This window comes from Pinus tabuliformis, chromosome X (assembly GCF_031772625.1).
Source record: "Pinus tabuliformis cultivar Carrire ecotype Pingquan chromosome X, CPIR1, whole genome shotgun sequence".
Taxonomy (NCBI): domain Eukaryota; kingdom Viridiplantae; phylum Streptophyta; class Pinopsida; order Pinales; family Pinaceae; genus Pinus; species Pinus tabuliformis.
In genome coordinates this window covers 458,676,941-458,691,784 of record NC_142308.1, presented here as the reverse complement: position 1 = coordinate 458,691,784, position 14,844 = coordinate 458,676,941, and the positions used below count along the sequence as shown (strand labels likewise).

Sequence of the window (14,844 nt, the reverse complement as noted above, 5' to 3'; positions counted from 1 at the left end):
AGATAGTTAACAAGTGGTTGGAAGAATACTTGCATAACTATGTGACAGGTTAGCAAAGAGCATGGATATGGTGGCTACACTTGGGTGAATACTTCTACAACACTACGCACCACATGTCCATAGGTATGTCACCATTTCGAGCTTTGTATGGTTATGATGCATTGTCTTTCGCTGACATTATGTTTGGAGACAGCAGGGCCCCAAGGGCCAAGGACTCGATACAAGAGAGCTAAGATATTTTGAGGGCTCTGAAAGACAATATGTAGATGGCCCAAAACCAATAGAAGATTTATGCAAATAAGGGCAGAGTTGAGAGGCAGTTCGAAGTAGGGGACTTGGTGTTCTTGAGGCTCCAACCGTACTGGCAGTCTACACTCAAACAGAAGGGGGCCGAGAAGCTCAAACCCCGCTTCTATGGACCATATCGTGTCACTCGGAGGGTGGGGGAGGTAGCATATGAGCTAGAGCTACCCCCGGGGAGCCAAGTGCACAACATCTTTCATGTGTCTTGCCTGAAAAGGGCACTGGGACAACAGGTTACAAAAATTACAAAGTTACCCCCTATGGACGATGAGGGGCATTTGGTGTTGGAACCGGAGGCCATTTTGGATACCAGGGAGAGGCATTTGCGTAACAGGGTCATTAGGGAGTTTTTGATCCGATGGAGGAATCTACTGGATGAGGATGCCACCTGGGAGGGGGAACAGATACTTCAACATCCTTTGTTGCAGTTTCTTGAGGATAAGCAACGTTTTGGCGGGGAGGATTGTGATATTCCTACTTATTATTTTACTAAGTAAATATAAATTTTGCTCAAATTTGGTTTATTACACGGTTACACTTAGGAGAAGGGGGCTTAGAGGACCCACATTTGATTTTTGGCGTAGGAGGCACTCCAACATTAGAGTTAGATGAAAGATTGCGGCCTTGGTGGAGCGTGGGGGCCACCACAAGGGAATTTCGACCCACATGGAGAGTACGCTCTCATTGGAGTGTATTTGGTGTGGGGAATTCGATGTGGGCCCACATGGATTCTCATTTGGCTCATTCATCTATCGTTTCAGAATTTGTCTCTTGACATAGCACGCTTGAGCAGTGAGCCAAGTCTGCATGTGCTGTTCAACACACGGGTGTTTCCGAGCAGAGATCCTAGCCCTTGCTTCGGTGGACTTCGAGTGCCAACCCAAGGAGGGAGTTCTACTTAGTCCCAAATCGTACTAGCAGCAGTGAGGTCAGACTGCAACAAAGAGGAAGCTGCAACAGTGCAAGGACTGTACAGTCTTGGGTAGAGACACTCTGGGAGGTTGAGGAGTGAGTGGTGTTTGAGGTGGAAACTTGGAGGGAAGGCCTGGGGAGCCTTCTAACAGGGATTGCAAGCATTTGGAGCATTTAGCAACATATTCTATAGGTGGGTTGATTTGCCCAACAGCAGAGCCACTCAAGCCAAAGAGGGTCGAATTTCCAGGGTCAAGCTTTGGCCAAACCCTTCGTGGGTTATTTTGGGTTTATTGAGGAGAGGCCGGGATTAATTTCCCAGAATTTTCTGAGCAGTGGAGAGGGCCCTAGCAGCAGATCCTTTCAGGCAGCAACACATTTCTGGGCATCTACAGCATAGTACTTGGGCAGCATAGCAACAGTTTTGGAGGAGGGTGTCTCACTTGTTATTTTGGGCTTTGCTAGCTTGCCTAGAGCAAGCCCAGGTGCACTCATTCCAGCACCTATTTGTACACCTCTTTCCATTAATAAAAAGAGTACACAACGCAGTTTTTGGGTGTTAATTTGTGGACTGATTGCTTGTTATTGTTTCATGGTGTTTTTGTCTATTTTGCTTTGCATATTTACTATTAATTTTCCTTGGGGATATTACACCCGGTTTCTGCCACACTTCTAATCCCAAGAAGTAATGCATCAAACCTAGATCCTTCCTCTCAAACTCAAGGTCAACTCCCTCCTACATTGATCAATGAGATTTTCTGCTTTGATACCATGTTGATTTTCTACTGCTAATTAGACGAGCACAATTTTCTGCAACTGATAATGACTTCCAATGATAAATGATATTACTTGAACACACTCCAGAACATCATAAGTAATTACACAGAAAATTCAACTGGTCAAACATTGATTGTCTCAGAAATTTGACTCAGAAACTTCGACCTCTTCCTTAGATTACCTCCCACATGTGTGTGAGAGAGCAAAATGTGAGTGATGATTGAATGAGTAATTGAGAAGTTCAAGTGTCTTTTAAGTTTTTATAGTGATATCAGGGTGCCCAAAGAGGCACGTCTCTTTGCAAATTAAATTTAAAATTAAATTAAATTTTCTTTTTTCTAAATCGCTGGGGAATACCTCCTGCAGCTACCCAAAGATCAACATGAATTAGGTTATTATCCATCCATTTAGTGTTTGACTTTGTTAAATTGTTCCTCCATAATTTATGTGATTCTTTGTATAAATTTAGGTAGAAGTTAAAAATAAATATGCAGTACATTCTTTATATTTCAGTAATTAAACATATTTACCAGGAATTACTGCCCACCTAAATTTATGCAAAGAAATGCAATTCATTGCATAAATTTAGGTAGGAGTAAAAGTAAATATGTTGAACATAAATATTGTATGATAATGTTGAACTTGATGATATTGACTCTTTTTTATTATATGACTTGTGGCCTAGGTGGAAAGGCCCTACTCATCCAAGTATGTGTGTCTTGACTCTCGATGCTTGGTGATGATGTAAAAATCACATTTAGAACTATAATATATCGAGATGAAGCTTGATTTTGCACTGATATTGTCATCTATGTTCTCAATGAATCAATATCATGCTATTTGAATAGTTGTATCATATATATCAATTCTATGTAAATTGTTTTAAGCTATTAGAATTTTTGATTTTATAGATAATGTTGCATATTTTTACAATTTTTAATAGTGCTGTCTGCAACTGATGGCTTTTCTTCAACCTTATACCTGCTTCAGAAACTGAAACAGTTTCCAGGTCTCAGGTGACTTCGCTGTTTGGAGATGCATATAGGCTGTTTCCTCAGAACATAATACCTGCTGCTTGTAAAAGATTTTTAGGAAAATATTTATGAACTCAATGCATAAGAACTTTATTTTAGCAATGGCTACTTTCGAAGTTCCTATTTCTTATTGGATCAGTTTTAATGGTTCTTTTCTTATTTTCGGTCATGCATTTTCAGGGATCTCCAGAAGGCTACACATAATTTTACAACGGTACTAGGTCAGGGTGCATTTGGTCCAGTTTACAAGGCTACAATGGCCACCGGTGAAACTGTAGCTGTGAAAGTTCTTGCAATGAATTCTAAGCAGGGGGAGAGGGAGTTCCAAACAGAGGTACTGATACCCTTCATGAAATGGATTTTGTAGTTTTGTAACAGTTTTAACTGTACATAAGATTGCCATGTATATGCATATCTGACACCTTAAGGTGATGGGGTTCCTTGCAGGTTTTACTTATACCACTAGTGTAGAACAAGCTTTTTTGTAAAATACAGTTTGAAATGTGTAACTGATCAAATTGACCATATAGAAATGGAGATTAGATGATATAACATGTTAATAATCATAAAGAGTTTCCTTTTTGCAATTCCTTCCAGGAAGGGACTGTTTTCTTATTAAGGAAATCAATTGTCAAAAATTAAAATATTATAGTTATGTGATAGGACAAGTCATCAAATTGGGAGAATGCTGCAGCTGTCTTTTGCTTCTAGGGGCCTAAATAAGAGATGGCATCTTGTGTCTAGGGTTAAAGATTGTACTTGCTACATGGGCTTCAAAGCATCGGACTAAATGAAGGTTCTTATCGCTTTTTGGTGACATCCTTCTAGATTTGTGACTGGATGTACATCAGCCAAGGCCTGTTGCACTGGTGATGTTTCGAACATATGTTTGTTACTAGATTTGACACTCACATCAGTATTGTTTCTGCACACTTTTAGGAAATCATAAACCATGATACCAAGCACTGACCAACTGAACACATAACGTGTTTAGGAAAATTATAATGCAGAGCATCAAAGGACTGGAACATGACTGAATTTATTCATTCTGTTTGTCTCTTTAAATAGACATGAATAACACAGAGACGAGCACCATCATCTGTTTTATCTATATGTTATGTTCAAATTTTATCAGTTCTTAAGAATACTCATAAATTCACAGCATCATGTCTTGGGATGAATCTGTTGGATCTATACAAGTTGGAAAATTAATAACTCTTCTAAAAAGGTCTACACCTATGTTGCACGAAACTTCAAGGAATCTGACATTTCGGGCTGTACCCATACCCGAAACTCCGAAACTTGACCGAAACTCAACCATCATGTAATCATCTATTAGATGTAATATAGACTTGTTTTTCCTTCTAAATTGTCATCTATGGGTCTTATTCCCTTTTTTCTTGCAAGATAATGTGTTATTCACTTATTTATTTATATATATATTTTTTATATATACATATATGACATTTCGACTGACGTTTCCATTTTTGGGAGGTGACGTTTCTAAACATACCATTTCGGAAACTTCGAAATGTTTCGGTGTTTCATGCAACTTAGGTCTACACCATATTGAGAAATATGTGAGATTTTTTTCTAAATTATGAAAATATGCTGGGGTGCTTTATGAATATGTTATCCTAATGATTATTCTCTCTCTCTCTCTCTCTCTGTTTTAAAGAGCGTGCATCTTGTATTAAAGTGAAGAACAAAAAGATTGCATCATGTATCAACTTAGGGGTCTAGAGCCTGTTCTGATTTCCTTCCTCTCCCAGCATAGATAAAAAAGGCCAACATGTCAACCTTAGTCACCAGTACCAATGAGTCTATATGATTCCTAAAGAAGCATATCCTGGCTGAAATCTAAGTTTCTACTTCTGCTTTAAAGGGAAACAGCTTCTGTAAATGAATCAGGAAGGAATCTCCATTGGATCTTTGCCCTGCACCTTCTCCACAAGAATTGTGATCCTTTGAGGCAGATGCAATGCCAGATCTCTCTACAATGTGCTCTAATGATTAATAATCCAAAAAAGGGCTCCCAGTGCTTCTCCTCTTTATTGAAGATTGAACAGGGCTGACAAAGAGGAGAAACTTTTATGATGCTCAGTTCTAGAAGCTTTTGCCGCATTGCATCTTCAAAGATCATGTATCACTGTCTCCTCTTTTTTGTAAACACAAAGTCTATTCAACAGCTCAGTGAAGTATAGCCTGTTCTTAACTTCTATGCTATGATTAATAGCCATCTCACCAAGCACTCTGAGCTTGAAGGCTTTTTTAGTCTTCTTGACAGACTGGCATCTTTTGATCAATCAGTCCTTGATGTCTTGAGTTCTCCATATTCTATTGAGCCTCTCTGCTAGTTGTTCTTTTGGCCTAATTTTCTCATTAAATCATTTAATGTTGTAGCAGAAGAAGGTTTCTTATAACTCCAATGCTAACAATATAGGTTGTTTAGCATCAGAGTGAAATTAACTAAATTGGTCTCAGGGATTTAATATAAAAACTCAAAAGAAACATTCTTATAGGTGTTAGTTTTTGTAGCATCAGAGGTGTTCTAGTCTCGAAACTTGGTGGAGAGGCTAAAACACATGAGATCTACAAAACTTAGAAGTCGTTTCTAAAAATTCCACCTAGAGATAGCTCAATTATATTATTAGCCGATTTTTAAATATTTCCTAAATATAAACTTAGGGTATATGGTGAATTAATCAGAATTAATTGACATAAGGTGAGAATCATCTAGAAAATCACATTGTTCGACATTTAATTAATATGGGCCTTTGATTAAGTTCTAATCTTGTCTGTTGGTGCTCCGACAGAGGATTATAAGAAGAAGTCGATGGGTAGATGGAGGATACACTTGTGGAGTTCTATTTCCTTAGAGAAGTTTGATTTTCCAGAGAGCTAGCAGTGCTGAAAGAGTTTGAGCTTCAGTAGGGAAGTAGAGGCAGAGAGGGGCAGGATAGTGAGTCTAGAGGAAAGCATTTCCAGATCTGGAGAGTCAACTACAGGAGGTCGTATTTCTTAGTGAGGCTGTGCAGTGTTGATTTGAGGTAGCATCGGATGTGCGCTAGCCATGAAAATTGGTGGAGAGGCTAAAGCACATGAGATCTCCAAGACCCATAAATGGTTTGGACAGATTGTACCCGGTTTGGGAGATATTAAAATAATTAATATTTTTAATGGAGTTTCTAAATCTAAACTTAGGAAAAATAAAATATTAATGGGTATTAATACAAAACTGGGTTAGAAGGTTCCAAAAGTCATGGATCAAGCTAAATCTAATGTTAGCTGTTGATTAGAGATTGAATCTCAGCCGTTAAAGGACCAACGAGAAAAGTATAAGAAGGGGCTTGAGGGTTAGTTGGAAGATACACCAGAGTGATCAGTCATTTGTTTTGCTAGAGCGGGATTGCTAAGCAAAGTCGAATCAGTGATCAACAGCGAGGGGTAGTGAGCACTGGACAGAGAGGCAGATGCAATGCTGAGAGACCAGCATGGAGGCAGAGAGTGAGAAGTAGCAGCCAGAGCAGGCCACACAGAGCCCAGTAGAGACAACGCAAAGGCCAAAGGGACTGCGTCATCCATGTAGAGGGTAGCTGGAGTGACACAGAGGGTCCCAGAGGTTGTGTAGTGCCTCAGAGGGCTAACGCAGAGGCCAGAAGGGTCAACGCAGAGCTTCAGAGTCGTCGGAGAGGGTTTCGTGGGATAGGTTTTCTGAATACCTGTTTCCAAATAGAGAGGTATTGCTGTAGGTTATTTTTCTCTGTCGGGTGAGCCAGTTTGGCACCCAGTTGTACTCAAGGAAATACTGCATAATAATATACCCTCAGAATAGCTGCATTGGTTTTCCCGCATTGGGTTTTTCCAGGGACATTTGTCCAAAAATAATGGTGTCACTTGTATGTTTGTTTTCTTTCAGCTGTTGATCTGTAGCTGTTGTGACTGTATTGTGTTTATTTCAGTATTTAAATGTTTTAAATAACTTGTATGAAATTAACAAGTAGAAGAAATAAACCAAAAGAATACAAATTAAATTTCTAATGGATAGACTTAGAAATTTCAACATGGTATCAAAGCGTGGTTGCAGATCATAGGAGAGCTGAAGGCGTCAGCTAAGCAGAGCATTTGCAGTAGAATCAGTTGTCCCGAGTGATAAGCTGATCTTTGCAGAAAGCGATAGAGGAAGGGTCAATGTTGCAGGAAGCATCCCCCCCCGGTTCTAAGGCCCGAAGTGCATCCCGTGCGGATTCATATAGGAAGCGTCCCCGGAAGCGCGCTTCCAAAATTCGGAAGTGCGCTTCCGCTTGTTTTGGACGCTTCCTGGACGCTTCTGCCTGTTTGGGATGTTTATTTTGAGTATAAATGCAATATATATATATATATATATAGCAGATGCTTCGGCAGACGCTTCGCTTCCTAGATTTTTGGAAAATGACGCTTTCGCGTCCCTGCTTCCAAAAAAAGTCCCCGCTTCATCCCCGCTTCGTGCAACATTGGAAAGGGTTGACGCAGAGGGACTACGTCATCAGTTTGGGCCAGAAAGACGCCAGCGCAGAGGTTGAGGAGGGCAGAAAGAGGCTCACGCAGAGCCACGCAGAGACCAGGAGGGTTGATGCAGTTGGCTGAGGGAGCTGTTTTGCGATTGTTGGGATTGCACAGAGCCTAGAGGCTCAGTCCTTCAGTCGCTGGGGCATAGGAAGCTGTGGGCAGTTTGCGGGAGCGAAGTTGGTGGGGTACTGTGGGCAGAACAATACCTAACAGGGCAAGACCAAGGTAGAGGGAGTTGCTACCAAGGCGGATTTCTAGCCAAGGAATCCGGATTAGTGTTGCAATTGCACAGACGATCAGAGAGGGGCAACTTGACGATTGGCAGAAGGATTTCCAGAAGGGAAATCGAGACTTAGAGGGAGTCTAGCAGAGAACTTCCAGACGGGAAGTAAAGAGACTCAGCAGTAGTTGAACAGAGAACTTCCAAGCAGCAAGTAGAGAGACTCGAAGGAGTCGACAAAGAAGAGCAGAGAGATGGCCATGAATGGGCTGAGGGATCAGGATGGGCTGGACGGAGCGTCCAACTTTGTGGTTTGGAAGGCCAAGATCCTGTCCACTCTAGACAAACATCGCATCAAGGCCTTCGCCTTGAGAACAGTGGCGATCCCAGTTGACCTAGCTGAAAATGAGAAGTACGAGGAAGCAATGGCCAGGGCGAAATGCATCATCCTTGATGGGGTCAAAGATCATGTGGTCCAACATATTGCCAAGAAGAATACGATATATGAGATGTGGGAAGCCCTGAAGAAATTATACCAGCATACTTCCGTGTAGAGGAAGATGTTACTTGAGAATTAGCTGCGGTCATACCAGATGCAGAAGGGGGAGCAGATACATCACTTCCTCGGTCGGTTGAAGCAGATCCGGGACCAGTTGACTTCCATAGGGGCCACGCTGGATGAGATGTTGGTGAGGACGACACTTAACGCAGTCCCCGAGGAGTGGGAGACATTTTTCTAGAGCATACTGGGTAGGGCGGATCTTCCAAATTGGGAAGAATTGTGGGCGGCTCTTTGCCAATAGGAGATCAAGCGGTTGAGAAAGACAGGAAGTAGCAGCAAGGGAGTTAGGATCAAGAAGTAAGAGGAAGAGGCTGCAACTCTGGCATTTGCGGGAAAGCAGGAGAAGAGCAAGAAGAAAGACCTCTCCAAGGTCAAGTGCTTCCATTGTGGGGAACTAGGTCATTATGTGAACTAGTGTCTGAGGAAGAAGAGTAAGTGAGAGGTTTCTAACTCTAAGGTAGCGCCAGCGAAGGCAAATAAGGAGGTCGAGGAGGATGACGATTGTGCCATGAGTGCTCATATACTTCTAGAGAAGAAGTGGGAAGACATTGAACTGTAGTAAGACGGACTACAAGCGATGAGGGACAGGATCCTTGAGGTACCCAACCTCTTGGATTATACCTTGCTACGGGAGCCCCGAAGAGAGAGTAGCAGGACTGGCGGATGTGGGTAGAGACGGATACGGATGAAGCCGCAGAGAGTGCTACAATGTAGGAGTCCCTAGGTAGCGCGAGGCTAGCAGGATTCAACAGTGCGAGAGGCACGAGAGTGTTGCAACAGTGCAGGGTGGCACAAAGAGGGTTGCAGCGGTGTGAGATGCAGGGAGTTGTTGAAGCAGTGCAGAGGTAAGTAGAGGGAGCACTTGATAGCGGCAGAGAGAGCTTCAACATCAGGAGTGTTTCTAGCCTGACAGGGATGTTAGAAGTTGGGTGGATCAGTTACTTACTTCTCAGTGACTGAGTTCAGTGCGAGAGCAGTATGCAGTAGCACGATGCAACATGATGAGAGGAGGTTGCAGTGCAGATGCAGTGTTGGGAGAAAGGACTAGCAACAACACGGATGCAGAGGGAGCTGTTGTACGAATGCAGCAGTGGCAGTGGTAGAGCCATGGGCAGCAGTACAGGATGCAACAATGCAGAGGATGTTGGGCGGGGAGGCCTAGCTTCAGCACAGGTACCGGTGCCGTATAATCAGAGTGATGCTGAGTGTGGAGTATTACTAAAGTACAGTCTTTGCTAAGAGGGAGTGTTGATTTGGGGTAGCATCAGATGTGCTCTAGCCATGAAAATTGGTGGAGAGGCTAAAGCACATGAGATCTCTAAGACCCAAAAATGGTTTGTAGAGATTGTACCTGGTTTGGGAGATATTAAAATAATTAATATTTTTAATGGAGTTCCTAAGTCTAAACTTAGGAAAAATAAAATATTAATGGGTATTAATATAAATCTGGGTTAGAAGGTTCCAAAAGTCATGGATCAAGCCAAATCTAATCTTAGCCTTTGATTAGAGATTCAGTCTCGGTCGTTAAAGGACCAACGAGAAAAGTATAAGAAGGGGTTTGATGGTTAGTTGGAAGATACACCATAGTGATCAATCATTCCTTTTGCTAGAGTGGGGTTGCTAAGCAAAGTCGAATAAATGATCAACAACGAGGGGCAGTGAGTACTGGACAGAGAGGCAGAGATAGTGCTGAGAGACCAACGTAGAGGCAGGGAGCGAGAAGCAGCAGCCAGAGCAGGCCACGCAGAGCCCAACAGAGACAACGCAGAGGCCAGAGGGCTGCGTCATCCATGCAGAGGGTAGCTAGAGTGACGTAGAGGGTCCCAGAGGCTATGTAGTGCCTTAGAGGGCTGACGCAAAGGGGTTTGGGGTTGACGTAGAGGCCAGAAGGGCCAATGTAGAGCTTCAAAGTCGCTGGAGAGGGTTTTGTGGGACAGGTTTTCTGAATTCCTGTTTCTGAATAGAGAGGTATTGATGCCAGTTATTTTTCTCTGTCGGGTGAGCCAGTTTGGCACCCAGTTGTACTCAAGGAAATACTGCATAATAATATACTCTCAGAATAGTTGCACTGGTTTTCCCACATTGGGTTTTTCCGGGGACATTTGTCCAAAAATAACGGTGTCACTTGTGTGTTTGTTTTCTTTTACCTATTGATCTGTAGCTGTTGTGACCGTATTGTGTTTATTTCAGTATTTAAATGTTTAAAATAACTTTTTCAAAATTAACAAGTAGAAGAAATAAACCAGAAGTATACAGATTAAATTTCTAACGGATAGACTTAGAAATTTCAACATGCAGTCCTAGCGCAAAAGCTTCAGAGATAGAAGTTCAATTTAGCCAGACAGAGGGTCGATTCAGTTGCTAGAGGCTGGGAAGATTTTCGGAAGGTGTCAACGAGTCATTCTTAGAGGCCGGATTGGGCAGATGGCTTGATCAGTTGCAGTTTTAGGCTGATTGTCTTCGTGCTTGCGCAGATTTGACGCAGGGGTTTCGTGGAGCTGGATCAGTGTCGGGTGAGACAAAATTTGTCTCACTAATTTTTGTGGCCAATTTTTCCTACAGTGGATTGCCAATTTGTGCATTCAGATTGTACTCGGAATTTCACTGTTGCATAATAATAAAAACCCTCAGTTGTTGCACTGATTTTCCCAAATTGGGTTTTTCCGAGGACATTTGTCCAAAAATAACTGTGTTAATTTTGATGTGTGCGTTCTAGCATATTTCTTAATTTCCAGCTCTATTTTCTTCCGCAATTTATTGGTGAAAATCACAGTGTGAATTATTTGATATTTTTCGTAGCAGATAAATTGTATTTGGTATTTGGTATTTATCCAGAGCATCTTGGGCAGAGATACCTAAGTGTGACAGGATGTGATCCGATCTACAACAAGAGGAGTTGAGGAGGGCTCTGTTCAAGAGTACCATCAGTGACAACAACAACAAGTGACTGAAGAGTGAGGAGGAGAATGTGGCCCTAGTATTTAAGGGTCCCAGTTAGAGGCAGGGGGAGCAAAAGGAGGACCTGTCAAAGGTCAAGTGCTTCAAGTGTGGTGAGTTCGTTCACTACAACACGCAGTGTCCTCTTAGGAAGAAGGACAAGTAGGAGAAGCAGGACCAGGCAACAACGTTCGCTGAGATTGACAAGTTGTCCTCCAGGCTAGAGGAAGAGTTTTCCATGTTTGTAGCCATACCTCCAGGAGAGAGGTGGGGTGACTTGGAGCTGTAGTCCCAAAGATTGCAAAGATAGGGCAGGGAACATTGAGGAGTCCACCTCATGGATCATCACATGGCTACGGGGGCCCCACAATATTCAGGAGAAAGATGGATCAGTGTTAGAGATGCAGTCAAATTCCAGAGTGACATTTGCAGATTAGTAGTAGTCAGGTGCTGGGGAGAGCAGTGCAGAGTTGGCAGCAGTGTAGAGTCGCACACTGCAGAGTTGGCAACAACGTAGATTCCTTGGTGGACAGTGTCGTGGCTAGTAGCAGTCAGATGCTCAGGAGACATATGCATCATACTGAACACAATTGATTCAGTATTTTGGATGCTTCTCAGTTGCAACAACAATCAAGAGGGAGTTGCAGTGCAGATGCAGAGTTGCAGCAGCATAGATGCAACATCAGAGTTTCGTAGTGGTTGATGAACAATGATTGAAGGAATAACAAAGTGACTAAGGGAACACCATAGTGAGTGAGGTAACAACACAAGGACTGAGGAACTAGCACTGTGATTGAGGGAGAAACACTATGAATGAGGGAGTAGTGCAGTTATTTCTAGCAGAGTTTCTTGTCAAACATCAATAGCGTGACAGAGGGTGGTACAGAGGCAGGGTGTTGTTACAGAATGTGCAGCACTAGAGAGAACACCTTCCTTGCTAAGAGGGAGTGTTAGTTTTTGTAGCATCGAAGGTGTCTAGCCTCAAAACTTGGTGGATAGGCTAAAACACATGAGATCTCCAAGACCATAAATCGTTTATGGAAATTCCACCTAGATCTGGCTCAATTAGATTATTAGACAATTTTTAAATATTTTCTAATTATAAACTTTTAGGGAATATGGTTAATTAATCAAACTTAATTGAGATAAGGTGAGAATCATCTAGAAACTCACATGGATCGACAGGGAATTAATTTGGGCCCTTGATTAAGTTCTAATCTTGGTCGTTGGTGCTCCAACAGAGGATTATAAGAAGTTGATTGGTAGATGGAGGATACACTTGTGGGGTTCGATTTCCTTAAAAAAGTTTGATTGTCCAGAGAATCAGCAGTGTTGGAAGAATTCGAGCTTCAGTAGGGAAGTAGAGACAAAGAGGGACAGGGACAGTGAGTATGGAGGAAATTATTCTAGATCTGGAGAGTCAACTACAAGAGGTTGTAGTTCATAGTGAGGTTGCGCAGTTCTAGTGTAGAAGATTCATAGGTAGAAGATTGATTTAGCCAGACAGAGGGTCGATTCAGTTGCTGGACGCCGGGAAAATTTTCGAAAGGTGTCAGCCAGTGATTCTCAGAGGCTGGATTGGGCAAATGACTTGATCAGTTGTAGTTCTGGGTAGAGCATCCTAGTGCTTGTGAAGATTTGACACAGAGGCTGATTCAAGGGTTTCGTGGAGCCCATTCAGAGCTAGTTTTGGAGTTGGATCAGTGCCGGGTGAGTCAAAATTTGTCTCACTAATTTTTGTGGCCAGTTTTTCCTGTAGTGGATTGCCAATTTGTGCATAAACTGGCATCTAGATTGTACTCAAAATTTCACTATTGCATAATAATAAAAACCCTCAGCTGCTGCACTAGTTTTCCGAAGTTGGGTTTTTTTCATGGACATCTGTCCAAAAATAATTGTGTTAACTTTGATGCGTGTGCGATAGCATATTTCTCAGTTTCCAGCGCTATTTTCTTCTGTAGTTTATTGGTGAAAATCACAGTGTGAATTATTTGATATTTTTCGTAGCGGATAAATTGTTAAATAAATTAACAATTAGGAAAATAATTTCCAGTTGTTGTGATAGATGAAATTTTCACAATAGGCTGTGAAACCACAAGGCCATACCCAATTCAGAAACTTCCAGATATTTCCACATTTTGTGCAATTGAGCTCACAAGAAAGTATCTTTCAGAACAATCACAATGCCAACCATCTCAAAGTAGGCCTCATAACTCCCAAAATAGTATCTTTTAGAGAAATACCATTACAAGCCATCTCCAAGCAGGCTTCGAGGAATTTTCAATTTTGATTTAGGTTTTTGGAAATGTTGTACTCAACATATATCGGATTTTTGAGGTGGTGTTCAACATAATTTGAATTTCGTCTTTAGGAAAATCAACTACTCTTTAGAATAACAAAAACTCTTAGCCCTATTGATGGTTCATGGCCAAGACGACACAAAGGTCTACCACTGATGTCTAGCAAAGGGTTATGAAAACTAGAAAATATATGGAATAAGCACAGGGATTTATACAAAGTTCCAGTTCAAGGAATGTTTAAATCATTCGTACAGGTGTTATATTAATAATTTTTTCATTTCAAGGTAGAGAATTAGAAATATAAACCATCCTGAAGTAGCGGGCATATTGATGCATGTGATGTTTCTTGAGCTACAAGGACTACTCACTTTGACTTCCTATTTTTGTTTCATTACCAACATGTAGCTATTTGTTAAGAGTACTACAAACTATAAATACAGTTGTTATATTAATAATTTTTTCATGTCAAGATAGAGAATTAGAAACCATCTTGAATTAGCGTGCATAATACTATATGTGATGTCTCATTAGCTACAAGGAATACTCACTTTGACTTCCTATTTTTGCTTTACTCCCAACATGTGTGCTACCTGTTTAAACTTAAGAGTACCATAGACTTCAAATAATAAACATTAGCATAAGGAATCATATTATTGTTTGTTTAATAATTTTTTCATGCCAAGGTAGAGAATTAGAAACCATCTTGTATTAGCGAGCATATTGGTGCATGTGATGTCTCTTTAGCTACAAGGACTACTCACCTTAACTTCCTATTTTTGTTTCATTTCGAACATGTGTAGCTATCTGTTAAGAGTACTATAAAGTATAAACTTTAAATAATAAACATGGAGTTGTTTGGGACAATTTTTTTGCACATAATAAATTCCCAGTACGATTGCTATTAAGAAGTAGGTAGCTGAGGAGCTATAGATATTGGACACTAGAGTTAATATTTCCTCGAAAAGTGACTTATGGATGGTTTTGCTCAGTTTAGTTATGCAGTTTTTTTATTGTTTGTAAAAAATGAACTATTCTATTTATAGAGAATTTTGTTCTAGTGGAGCTTCTCTTCACTGATATTTATTATGTATTTATTTTTCAACAATTTTTGTAAAGGAGACTGTGAATCCATTCTCATGCAGAAATATAATAATTGTTACATTTGTATGAAAACAAACTTCACTTGTAGCTGTAATATCCCCAATTTCTTAAGCTACATAGGAGGAATCACAATTTTGATATATTTTGGCC

General features: G+C 41.1%; 1 protein-coding gene across 6 annotated transcripts in view; it reads left to right on the top strand.

Moving 5' to 3' along the window:
- The window catches only part of LOC149140593 (calcium/calmodulin-regulated receptor-like kinase 1), a 181,145-nt gene that overhangs the window by 74,489 nt on the left and 91,812 nt on the right, over window positions 1-14,844 (top strand). For all 6 annotated transcript variants that reach the window (XM_089446300.1, XM_089446304.1, XM_089446302.1 and 3 more), the window contains one exon: window positions 3,207-3,360. In XM_089446300.1, the coding sequence (XP_089302426.1) occupies window positions 3,207-3,360 (154 nt within the window). The remainder of the gene's footprint in view (window positions 1-3,206; window positions 3,361-14,844) is intronic.